This window comes from Oryx dammah, unplaced genomic scaffold (assembly GCF_014754425.2).
Source record: "Oryx dammah isolate SB20612 unplaced genomic scaffold, SCBI_Odam_1.1 HiC_scaffold_11, whole genome shotgun sequence".
Taxonomy (NCBI): Eukaryota; Metazoa; Chordata; class Mammalia; order Artiodactyla; family Bovidae; genus Oryx; species Oryx dammah.
The window spans coordinates 45,594,244-45,607,742 of NW_024070195.1; the positions used below are offsets into that span (position 1 = coordinate 45,594,244).

Sequence of the window (13,499 nt, forward strand, 5' to 3'; positions counted from 1 at the left end):
GGTTTAAAACCTACAGGAAGCCAGCTCTGCCCCCTGATTTTCCAACTCCTGAAACCTCTTTGAGGAAGTCATCCAGGGCGTCTGACTGTAGTTTGACTTGTGAGCTGGACCTGGGCAATGGGACGATCCCTCACTCTCACCCCAAATGTACATTCTGCCCCTGGTCCCCACAGTGGGGCCATTCTGATGGGCACAGCTTTGAGGGAGCTCTCTGAGGCTGAGACTCTCTGGATGGAGCATGTGACTGAACCCAGTTAAGGCCTCTGTATATACTTGTAAGCTTCTGGCAGGTGAGTGAGGGCATATAATTGGCTTTGTCCCACCCAAGACAACTTCCTTGTATGTAAGTTCCTCTGCGTATTAAATCTGATATCCACCAACCTGGAATTATCTGCCTCCCTCTTCACATTCTTCTTACCTTTTGTGTAAGAGGCCAATTTGCAAACCAACAGAGTCACTGAATCCCTCTTGAGATTAAGCCAGTTTTAGTTGGCTTGTATCATAAAGAATAATTATCTTGATAAAATTTGTAATACAAACTTAGTGGCAGTGCCTTTTAAAAGAAAATGATTGATTTTATGATGTTATAATTACTTGTTAAATAATAATTGTCTTGTGCAATATAACTGGCATTTGTTAATTTTTTGTGATATAAACCCCATATGCTTACTTAACATTTATAGCAACCATGGATACAATCAGCATATTTTACAGGGGAGTAAATATAATGACTTCTGATGTAAAGTTATTTACCTACATCTAAGGAGAAAACAGTTTTATTTTGCTGGGCTCCAGAGTCTGTATTTTTCCATCAGGCATTCTGAGAACAAAACATGCTATTGCATTGTATGTATGTGTATAACTGAGTTACTTTGCTGTAAAGCAGAGATTGGCTCAACACTGCAAATCAGCTATACTTCAACTTTAAAATATATGCTCTAACATATCTTATGTGTAAATTAAATGTGAGCAATTGCAACCAACAGCTCTCCCACTGTGCAACTGCAGACACACAAATACTCCTTCCCCATCTCACTATAGTCAGTTATTCATACCCATTTTTTCCTAGTTTCCTGTTTAGCAGCATGTTTTATTTCTTAAGTGTCCATTACAAAAAGGTCTCAGGCTGTTTTAAAAGTGGAAGCCTCAGGCTGTCCTCAGGTAAACGACTGTGAGGAACAGTGCAATTAAAGCAATGTCAGATCAGTAATGCCTGTCTAGTCCATTCAGGTTGCTATAAAAAAAATACTACAGACAGGGAAGTTGATGAACAACAGAAATTTGTTTCTCACAGTTCTGGAGGCTGGAAGTCAAAGATCAAGGTGCCAACACAGTCGTGGTCTCATGAGGACCATCTTCCTAGCCCGTAGCTGGCAACTTGGCAGCGTCTTGCAAGATGGCAGGAGCAAGGCTCTCTGGACTTCCCTCTCTAAGACACTGATCTCATTCATGAGAATTGTGGCCCATGATTTATGTAACCTCCAAATGCTGTATCTATTAATGCCATCTCCTCTTGGGTTTAAGAGGTCAACCTATGAACTTGGGGGATCACACATATTCAGACCATCACAAATATTCAGACCGTCACAATGCCTCTCATTAAAACTCAGACAAAAAGAGTGTCAAGTGTCAAACACAAGGGGATGATTACCTTTCCGGGGGACGAGAAATTCCTGCATTATGGTGAGGAGTCATTTTGTAAACATTGTTTTAGTGGAAGTGTTAGAGGAACTGTAACTGAAGCAACCCGCGTTTTAAGTACACTGGAGTTCGGAGCAGCTGTTAAGAAAGATGAGGTACGCTGGTTTGATCCTAGTGGAACTTGAATTCCCCATATGTTTTCGTGGGCTTTCTTTATGCCTTTTATCCTTTTCCCTGTTCTCAAAGACATAACATTGCCCGAATGATGTAAATTAATGAAGTAGAAACAGCACACTCAAGTGTCTAGAAACTCTGGAGTTATACTTGGGAGGTTTGTATACAAAACAATTCAGTATTCTAGTTGAAGGAAAAAATAAAAGCACCTTTTCCCCTGAATGTGCAGAGGATGTATCATTTCTTAGTATTTGGCTCTTGGGCTTTCTTAGAAGCTTAATATCCGAGATCAGTACACTCAGAAGAAAATAATTGAATTTGGACCTAATTAGGAAAGTTCACAGCTCAGGAAAGATTGGTGAGGAAGCGGTGACAGGAAGCTGACTTGAATCAGGGATACTTTCAGAAAGCACGAGCAGAAACCAGAGCTTTATTCTGGACAGTTACTGTTAAGGAGGTTGTTGGAAAAAACACATCTACTTTTCTTGCAGGTAAACAGCCCCAAGTTGACCACCATGATAGTCTTCATTTTCTTCGGTAAGTGAATTATTCTTCTCGTTTATCTGAATTCATAACATCATTTCTTTGTGAATCAAATGGTGTCTTCAGTCACTTAAATATCAAGCTAACAAAGGTTTATAATATAAAGTATTAATTACAAATTTGTACTCTAACATAGCTTATTACTTTTATAAAAATGTATGCCTACTTTTACTCATTTATAACTCTATAGAAAATGCACAATGTGAGAACTGTGTTTTACCACTCAGATTTTTTCATATATATATATATATATATATACACACACTAATCCCGTTACCTCAGGTAATTGATTAGGGTTTATAAAATTTACATATATATTAGCCTTTTAAAAATGAAACCTTCTGGTATTTATTTACAAGTTATAAGATGACAAATTTCATGTTATCCATTTTTCTTTTAATTTAAATTGAAACAAGATCCATTCAGTTTCCCTTATTTTAGATGTTAATATTTAATAAATAGGAGACAGTTCATAGAGTAATGCAACACAACCTCAAATGCTTCACATTTCAGTTAATTTTTATAACCCAGAGATAAAAGTGTGAGCTTCTCTCTGTAAAAATAACGTATGCTTAAAGTAGAATCTATGTTAGAGCTACTTGGTATACATGTGATTGGAGAACCTATTATATATTCCTCAGCGTGCAGTAGAATCTACAAACTGAATTCAGAAATAAGGATAATTATGATTGTAGATGAATATTAATACTTCACTAATTAAAACAAAGCCAGTACATTTTCTGGTTACTCTCTGCCAACAGGTATTGATGAATAAAGGCATACTTGTGGGCAAGAAAACAAAGAAGATTATTTCAAATTGTGTTGAACATAAAAAAGAGTCTAAATAGATTTAGTCAAAATTAAGGCAAGAACGAAAGGAGTCTTTTATATATTTATATATTTTCAGGTTTGGAGGATTAAATACTATTCAAAATTTTGCTCCTTGTATTGATTTCCAACAATGTTTCCTATATCTATTATTTATAATAAGGAAAAATCTAAGAGTCTTTAATTTTTGAAGTTCAGGCAGCAATATAATGAGATTTACAAAATGTATTACAATCTCATTATGGCCCCCATTGAAACAACAGTGACAGCTTCCTGTTTTCAACTTTCACTTCTAAATTAGCCTTGTCAGTAGATTGCAAGAAGGAGGGAAATCTTATCTAACACTTCGGGTCAAAATTATGCTAGTTGATAGGTTTAACCAATATTTCCCATAATGCATTCTTTGGAATATTTATTCAACCCCATTTAAATAAGTCTTGTGATGCCAGAAAGTTCTGCAGCCAAAGAAATGTGCTACTGCTGCTGCTGTTAAGTCGCTTCAGTCGTGTCCGACTCTGTGCGACCCCATAGACGGCAGCCCACCAGGCTCCCCGTCCCTGGGATTCTCCAGGCAAGAACACTGGAGTGGGTTGCCATTTCCTTCTCCAAAAGAAATGTGAGACATAGCGAATTCTTGAAAGAAAGCACTAAATATCCTAGTGAGTTTTACGTGTCTTTAAGAGGGTGAAAGAGAGGTGCCCTATGCTCCATCTGTTTATTTTTAAATAGGACCTGTTTTTCACTTGGCATTTCAAGAGAATCCTGGAAAACTCCTGTCTTAAATATGTAGCCACAAATCCTAGTCAGGAATGGATAAGATTTTGGAAAGTTATCGTTTATTTGATTCTTCTGGGCCAAATCCTTGAAGTGGTTTTCCTACTTGACTCAATATTTCCTCTGAATGGGAGATGTGAAAAGTCATGTAAAACAATCAAATTGTTATTCAACCGAGAATTTTAAATATGAAAGAAAATAAAACACATCTGGGAAAGATAATATGTAGAATTCATTAGTGATCTTTGCACTGACATACCAGTGAGATTTTGATAATCTACTCAGGAGACCATCACCTGTAAGTTTCTTGAGAGAAGTAGTCCCAAGATATAATGATCAGTGGCAAATAAAGCTGTAGCTTCTTACATATTGAGTTTCTGACATAAAATCCTTACTTCAGTATCTTTGGCAAGCTGGAAAGAAACAAGTAACATTGGCACAGAATGGAAGTGGCTCTTTTTCTCTTTCTTCAGGCTTTCTTTTTTAAAAAAAAATGTTTAACTGATTTATTTTAATTGGAGGCTAATTACTTTACAACAGTGTGGTGGTTTTTGCCATACATTGACACGAATCAGCCATGGGTGTACATGTGCTGCTCATCTTCAGGCTTTCTAACCTAGAACAGAAACTTGGCTAGGTGAGGTTATCCATGAACACACAAAAACAGAAAGCTGATAGGTCAATTTCCACTCCAGCCCTCCACAAGAAAAATGTGACCAAGCCACACTTGTGAGCCTAATCTCCAAACGCAGTGACTCGGTCAGTAGTTCATATGATCCAAACCGTTGCCATGGATTCTCCTTAGAAGAGGTTTGGAAAAGGTAAGATTAAAAAGAAAAAAAAAAGGATGTTATGGCTTTACTTGAAGCCTATAACTCTGTGTTGTAACAGGTCATTCATAATTACCACCATCTTTTAAAAAAATCAGATAATTTGACTCTGATTAAGACATAGCTTTTAGGTCTCTTGATTACAGCTAATATACTGTCTTTAAAACTCAATTGTAATTTCCATGTTTTTCTACGGATTGAGTAAGCAAGTGTCAGTTTGTATGCTTGCAGAATCAGTTTGAATAATTGGTACAATACATTAAATTAACATTGCTACTTTCTTGATACTTTAAAAAACTTGCTGAAACCTTTTCTCTTCTACCCAAAATAACTTGCAAATATCTGTTGTTTTTATTGAATACTATCAGTTATTTATATATAACTCTTGGAGAAGGCAATGGCACCCCACTCCAGTACTCTTGCCTGGAAAATCCCAGGGACGGAGGAGCCTGGAAGGCTGCAGTCCATGGGGTCACTAAGAGTCGGATACGACTGAGCAACTTCACTTTCACTTTTCACTTTCATGCATTGGAGAAGGAAATGACAACCCACTCCAGTGTTCTTGCCTGAAGAGTCCCAGGGCTGACAGAGCCTGGTGGGCTGCTGTCTATGGGGTTGCACAGAGTTGGACAAGACTGAAGTGACTTAGCAGCATCCATAAGCAACTATTTAAGTTGGTTAAATCAGCATGCATTTATTGAATATATGTAATACATCATTGCACTAATGATGGCATACCATTGTGAATTATTCCTAATGCCTGCTGAGTAAAATCCCAGAACCCAACGATAAAGACAAACACGTAAATACACACTTTCATTACGGAGCAGTTAATTCCATGGTTGGGAAGGTCCCAAGATGGTAGTGAAATAGGCAAGGGATGTTAAAGTCAATTTGAATGCAGGAAAGGGGTATTGAATTTAGGAACAGTTTCCATAAAATTAGTAGTTATTGTGTTGAGTCCTAAAGGACCAAAAAGGCTTAGTCCAGAATAAAAAGAAAACAGATAGTAGATAAAACAAAAGTAGATAAATAATTATGTAGTATTATCCTAATACCATTATGACAGAACATAAAAAAAAAAAAAAACTTCTTTTCATATGGCAAGTTTTATCAACTTGTATAATGAGTGTGGTAATACCATTAAAGCCCAATAATATTTTGGCATATTCAATAAGAGAAATCCAAAGTGAAAAATGAAAACTATATTCTTTCATGGCTCACTTTATTTCTCTAGCCACTTGCAGTGTCTGGTGGTGACTATACAGTAAATACTCAGACCTACAAAGCAGCATGGAGCATTTGAGGAACTGTAAATGCTCGAGGACATCTAGATCACACATGATGAAAAATATGGGAGAAATGCTATGAGGAACCATTCAAAGAATGAGGCAGGGAAATGACTGGCCTGGAATGGCACACAAGGCAGAGTCAGGGGTGTAAAGAATTTACCTGAATAAGATGAAGGCAGACTGACTATCTGATGAGTTGGTCAATTTGCAAGATGAGAATCAATGATCGATGCAAGAGTGGATGTGGGAGAGTGAAATTGAGGCTAGAAAAGGAACCTATCGTGAACCCAAGCTTTCTAGTACGGGTACCATTGTGGATGGTGGAATTGCTGATGAAACAGGGGGTCCAACAGATGAGAAGGGCAATATCGATGATAATATTATATGGAAGTATGTCTGGAACATTTAGGTGGAGAAAACAGCATCTGTAACTAAAATATTGGAAAATAACAAGATTGCATTAGATATCTGAGAATCATCAATCTTCAGATTTTAGTTAAAACCATAAGTACATGGAGTTGTTCACGAAGAGTATGTAAAATGAGAATGAGAAAAGTCTGAGGACAGAACCTAAGCTACAAATACATTTTAACAGAAAAGTAAGAGGATTCTGGGAAGAATGCCGTGAGCAGAAAATATCAAATGAAGAAGTATCAAGAGAATTAGAAGGGAGGGTCGCCAGAAGAAAAAGTTTCAAGAACAAAGTGACAACAATATTCCCAATGATAAAAGCAGGCAAGATGAAGTCTTTAAACTATTAAGTTCACGTTATGGAGATTATTTGGGCGCATTTTTCAGAATAGTTTCAATGGAGCAATAGTCATAACAATAAATTATAAATTGAGAAATAAATAGGTAGAAATAAAAAAGAGGGCAAATACATATGTTTTGTTTAAGAATCTTATATAAGAGAAACAAATCTATAGCTGGAGGGGAGGTTAAGATTCATTCTAGGTTTTTTAATGACTTAATCACTTTTCCATTTTCCTAATTCTGATCTTGATGATTAATAACTTAGGTTTGAAGTAAATAACTACCATGTTGTCATATTGCTGTTTCTGTTGTTCTCTTATTGTTGTTATTCAAGCTGTGGGGCTATGCTTGAACAAGTCCACTTCCCAAACCACAGATTGCACGTATTTAAGGGAGCTCTGCCTGAGTGATGCTGATGGTTGTAAACATGCCTGGAGAATAATGGAAGATGCCTGCAGTGTGTCAGGTAAAACAAGTTGTTTAAAATGCACTCAAATACCTTCTATTTACTGAGATAAAAAATAGTGATTGGTCATTTTTTTCCACTGTCTTAGAAACTAAGTTTTTCTCTAAACACCTTACTTAAACTTGGTATTCAAGTGATTCACCTTCAGTTACTTATTAGTGACTTTAGATACCTAAGAGTATTCTTTTAAAAAATTACCTATTTCCGGCTGTGCTGGGTCTTTATTGCTGCACACAGGCATTTTCTTGCTGTAGAGCATGGGCTCTTGGCAAATGGGCTTCAGTGGCTGTGGCACACAGACTTAGTTGCTCATGGCATGTGGAATCTTCTCAGACCGGGGACCTGTGTCCCCAGCATTGGCTGGCAAATTCTTAACCACTGGACCACCATTACTCAAGAACCTTAGCCCTGACACTGCAGGCAACTTTATGCAAGGTTTCAGATTATTCTTTTACTTATTTTACAATGTATAATGTTACAATTATACACATGCCTCTCAAAAACATGGCAACATGTTTTCAAATAAAATATTTTTTGTTTGTATGTTACTATGTCAGTGATAACATAGAAAGATGATGTTTGTGAAAATCAAACACATTATTCGCATGTATGTAACATGGGTTTTATATTCTTTCAACATGTAGACTATCTTCCATCTCAACTGGGTCAAGAGCAAGTTCAAATACATTTTTATTTTTAATTTGTCCTACATTCCAAACACGTGAAGGGAGGCCCAAGGGGTTAGAGAATATGAAGATTAAAAAGTCATTGTCGTTTGTTTAAAAGAAAAAAAAAATCCTAGCTATGTCAAGTAGCTGAATATATGTTGAATGAGAGCATTATTGTAAGACTCCATTCACTAAAAGTAGATAAAGTGATTATGTAGGAGATAATATCCCAGTACCATTAGGACAGAACATTTCAAAAACAGCTTTTTCTAACATGACAGGTTTTATCAACTTGTATAAGGAGTGTGATAATACCATAAAAACCCAGTAAATTTTTGGCATATTCAATAAGAGAAATCCAAAGTGAAAAATAAAAACTATATTCTTTCATGGCTCACTTTATTTCTCCAGCCACTTCATAGAAGAATAAATTTTGTACTGCTTGGGACCCTTGCCTATCTGCCTGTGCTCCTATGACCTTCCAAAGATGTAAGGTGAAGTGTGTTGGATTAAGAGGCAACAATCTACAGTTCTGACAGTGTAAAAATTTACAATCTCCACTATCAGAGCTCCTGTCCAGCCACAAGATCTCAAGGAATTACACAGGATATAGATAAGGAGTGAGGTTTTTTCTCTTCCATGCGTTTGAACAGGGTGCATGCGATTCTCAAATGCCAGAGAAAGTTATCAGTCTCTATTCAATATTCTCATTCAGTTGCTCAGTCGTGTCTGACTCTTTGTAACCCCGTGAACTGCAGCACACCAGGCTTCCCTGTGCATCGCCAACTCCCAGAGTTTACCCAAACTCATGTCCATTGAGTCGGTGATGCCATCCAACCATCTCATCCTCTGTCGTCCCCTTCTCCTCCTGCCTTCAATCTTTCCCAGCAACAGGGTCTTTTCAAATGAATCAGCTTTTCGCATCAGGGAGGCAAAGTATTGGAGTTTCAGCTTCAACATTGTCCTTCCAATGAATATTCAGGACTGATTTCCTTTAGGATTGACTGGTTGGATCTCCTTGCAGTCCAAGGGACTCTCAAGAGTCTTCTCCAACACCCCAGTTTAAAAACAACATTCTCGTTACAGTTCAGGAAGAGAATTTCAAAGGCAAATTTTCTCTAATAGCACAATAATTTTAAGATGATAATAAAGGACACTGACAAAAAAACCCAATTATTTGTTTTGATAATGAGGCTTCTTGGTATATTTTATAAGGTAACTTAAATTATTGCTTTCAGTGTATCATAAATTATAACACATTTATTGAATTTAGTATACAAATAGCAAGTAATTCATAGTGAATGGTAAGACTTGCATAATTATAACATGCATGAAGCTGCAATAGAAATATTCTCAAATATACAAGTCAAATGTACTCAAGAAGTTTTATTCAGGAATAATGAATAAAAGAAAATAGTTGGGTAGATGAATAAGGCTTTCTATATTAAAGCAGAGTATGAAATGTTGGTAATTACAAAACACGCAATAATATTTACTGAGTGCTTTCTAAGTGTCAGGGCCATGTCTTTTTAAAAATTTTTATGTTATTATTATTATTAATTTTGCTTTACAATATTGTATTGGTTTTGCCATACATCAACATGAATCCACCACGGTGTACACGTGTTCCCCATCCTGAACCCCCCTCCCACCTCCCTCCTTATACCATCCCTCTGGGTCATCCCAGTGCACCAGCCCCAAGCATCCAGTATCATGCATTGAACCTAGACTGGTGATTCGTTTCTTATATGATATACATGTTTCAATGCCATTCTCCCAAATCATCCCACCCTCTCCCTCTCCCACTGAGTCCAAAAGACTGTTCTATACATCTGTGTCTCTTTTGCATTTGTTACTCAGCCATTAAAAAGAATACATTTGAATCAGTTCTAATGAGGTGGATGAAACTGGAGCCGATTATACAGAGTGAAGTAAACCAGAAAGAAAAAGACCAATACAGTATACTAACGCATATATATGGAATTTAGAAAGATGGTAACGATAACCCTGTATGCGAGACAGCAAAAGAGACACAGATGTATAGGACCTTGTCTTTTTATACGATAAACATAAAGCCACTTGGATGTCTCTTACTATAATCTTGTAATGGCATATAAAATAAAATAGCAGATTAAGATCAAATAGCTAATAAAATTGCTAAACAGAAAAAATAGCTAAAATTACAGAGTATTGTGGTTGCCTCATTTTAAAGGCAGCCTTAATTATTATTAAAGAGCACAAATTGGCATTCTAAGTGAGGAAAAAGTTCTTTTAAAATACAGAAAGTTTTAGTCTATTTTAGAAAGAAAATACTGGGGGTGAAAACAGTAGGAATAGATTTTTTTTTTTTCTTGAAAAGTCAATTTTATGAACATGCTGTTCATTAACCCCAGATAATTTCACTCTAATAATGAATTACTAAAAATCAAGATATTAAAAGCTTTGGGTAGGAGGTGCTACCCAAAGCTTTAACATAGTTTGGGTAGGAGGGCTCAAAGCTTTTATTCAGATTAATATCTAGAATGTTATATGTTTGACTGTGAAATCCAGGCAACACCTGCCAGATGAAGAATTCATCCAGCTGTGACCTAAGTATCCAGTCCTTAGTGGAAAGCAATTTACAATTTAAAGATTGTCTCTGCTCTGATGACCTTTACTGCACTTTTAACAAATTGCTTGGGAAAAAATGCATCAACGAATCAGGTAATACATTGTTATATGAAATGCTTACAGTCACGCAAAACAAAGTGCAATGTCAAAAAGAAACACAGCTATGTAGTTTGATGAATTCTTTTGTTTTTTATCTGGTGATTCGATTAGTTCTTCATGTAATTTAAGGTTCTTATTTCTATAATCACTAACCACAATTTCAAGCTTCATTCAATAATAATTTATTAGAATGATAGATTCACTCATTCGGTACCTTATTTGTGAGGCTCACTATGGCTTTGTACAAGACTTAAATGATAAAAGATAAATAAGGTACCATTTTTCTTGGTAAAGGAAACAAGACCGCTTGAGAAAGATCAAAGTATAACCACTTTACCTAGCATTGTGCTTGCCTTTGCATAGGCGCGTTTAATTATTTAATATGCATTTATTTACTGCATACTCAATGTGTCCGCCTGATGGTGAAGTAAAGTGAAGTTGCTCAGTCGTGTCCGACTCTTTGCCTACCACGCTCTTCCGTCCATGGGATTTTCCAGGCAAGAATACTGGAGTGGGTTGCCACTTCCTTCTGCAGGGAATCTTCCCGACCCAGGGATGGAACCTGGGTCTCCCGCATTGGAGGCAGACGCTTTACCACGTGAGCCATGAGGGAAGTTCTGGTGTCAGATGGTGAAATATGTCATATGGTGAAGTAGTGGTATTCAAAATAGTCGGCTCATGTCTTGAGAGCATGTACAGATTTTCTAAGGCTTGCACGGGATCCAGTAATCCGAAAGTCATCAGCTTCTAGATCCTCAGTGTCTCTATGTACACGCCCCCAGAAGTGGTTAGGAATGCACCTGTGGTCATAGAATTCTCACCTTTTCTTTTGCAGAATCACCCTTCCCCCACTTTATAAGAGAGAGGTTTATCTCTCATCTATCTTAAATAGTCACATAGCCCAACTTCTCCAATTTTTCATAGTAAGCTTACTAGACAGTTTCCTGTTCCATCATTTTGCCTTTTCCAAAATTTCATATAAATGAAATTATATCACATGGAGGCATTTGAGCCAGTTTTCTTTTATTTAAAATTATCCATTTGTGATTCACCAAAAAATTATCCTCTTTTTTGAGGAGTAGTATTCCACTGCTTATTACTTGAGTTGCTTTCCATTCACCGCTGAAAGTCACCAGCATTGTTTCCAGATTTGTAGAGATTATAAACCTGCTGTAAATACTCACCCACAATATTTGTACAAATATGTTATTTCTCCCCAGTAAAAAATTATTGGTTCATATAATAAAGCGTATGTTTATAAGAAACTTTCATACTGTATTTCAAATTTGCAGTAACCATAAATGTATGAAAGTTCTGGTTGCTCCACATTCAGGCCAGGACTTGATTTCTGTGTTTTTGTTTTTGTTTTTGACATTTCAAAACATGTTTAATGGTATCACACTGGGATTTTAATTTACACTTAAATAATAATAATGTTGACCATATTTTCATGTGCTTATGTGCCAAAGAACTATATTATGTGGCTTCAAAATTATGTGGCTTAGGTTTTCTATCTAGGTGTCTGATGCGTTTTGAGTCAATTTTCATAAGTGATGCAAGTTAACACTCAGATATGTTCTATTGCCATATGGATATCTAATTGTGCCATCACATTTGCTGAAGATACTCTCAGTTTCAGCTTTCTCAAAAGATCACTGGGCTGTACACTAGTGGCTGTTCTCCTAGTTTTTCCAATCTGTCCCCATGATCTATGTATTTTTATACTTCTGCAATGGTCCACAGTCTAATTTATTGCAGTTTCATGAGATGTCTTGAAAGCAAGTTGTGTAATTCCTATCATTTTTTTTTCTTTTAAATAATTGAATTTGAAAGATATTTGTTGGATTTCTGTTGAATATTTATTTTTGTTTGCGTTTTACTCTTTATTGTGGTTTCTGTCTAAGTTGTTGTTAATATTCCCAAATTGTCCTTTAAACATCTTGAAGGAGTTAAGATGATGTCATTTTCTTGTTTAGGTACCAGAAATTCATGCCCTTTTCTCTCTCTCTTTTAGTCTCTATCTCTATTTCCCTCTCTCTCTTTTTACTCTCAATTTCTCTCTCAGTTTTGCTCTACATTATTTTGTTGTTGTTGTTGCATTTGATTTGACTCATCATTCTTGGCTTCTTAAGATGAAACTTTATATCACTGATTTGAGATTTCTTTTCTTATTTAAACCTCTCATTACATACATTTCCTTCCAAGTGGTGTTTTAGTTACATCCACTAATTTTAAATTAAATAAAAAGGTTGTTTTAATTTTTATTAAGTTCAAAATAGTTTCTTATTTTACTGCTGACTTCATTTTGATTCCAGAGTTATTCATAATATCATTGTTTAGTTTCCAAATATTTGAGTATTCCTTAGATATCTTTGTTATTCATCTCTAATTCCAGTAGCATTATAGAACATATTTTATATGATGTCAATTCTTAATTGAAATGATAATTGCTAAATATTACCTATACAATGTGATATACATGAGATGATACTTACTTGAGGTTACAGAGAAGAAGTAATGGTTCCCTGGTGGCTGACAGTAAAGCGTCTGCCTGCAATGCGGGGGACCTGGGTTCTATCCCTGGGTTGGGAAGATCCCCTGGAAAAGAAAATGGCAATCCACTCCGGTAGTTTTGCCAGGAAAATCCCTGGTAGGCTACAGTCCATGGGGTTGCCAAGAGTCAGACACGATTGAGCAACTTCATCTGAATTTTTTTTTTTTTTTGAATGGTGTCTCAGAAGCCTTCAAAGAAGAAATGACAGACTTGGGCCTTTTAGGGTGAATTGGACTCCTTAGGCAGATGAAATAAAATGATATTCCA

General features: G+C 36.2%; 1 protein-coding gene across 1 annotated transcript in view; it reads left to right on the forward strand.

The window, feature by feature from the left end:
* The first annotated feature begins 2,330 nt into the window (after window positions 1-2,330).
* Window positions 2,331-13,499, forward strand: part of GFRAL (GDNF family receptor alpha like) — a 72,696-nt gene continuing 61,527 nt past the window's right edge. Inside the window, exons 1-3 of the mRNA XM_040249055.1 lie at window positions 2,331-2,352; window positions 7,170-7,301; window positions 10,514-10,672. Coding sequence (XP_040104989.1) covers window positions 2,331-2,352; window positions 7,170-7,301; window positions 10,514-10,672 — 313 coding nt within the window. The remainder of the gene's footprint in view (window positions 2,353-7,169; window positions 7,302-10,513; window positions 10,673-13,499) is intronic.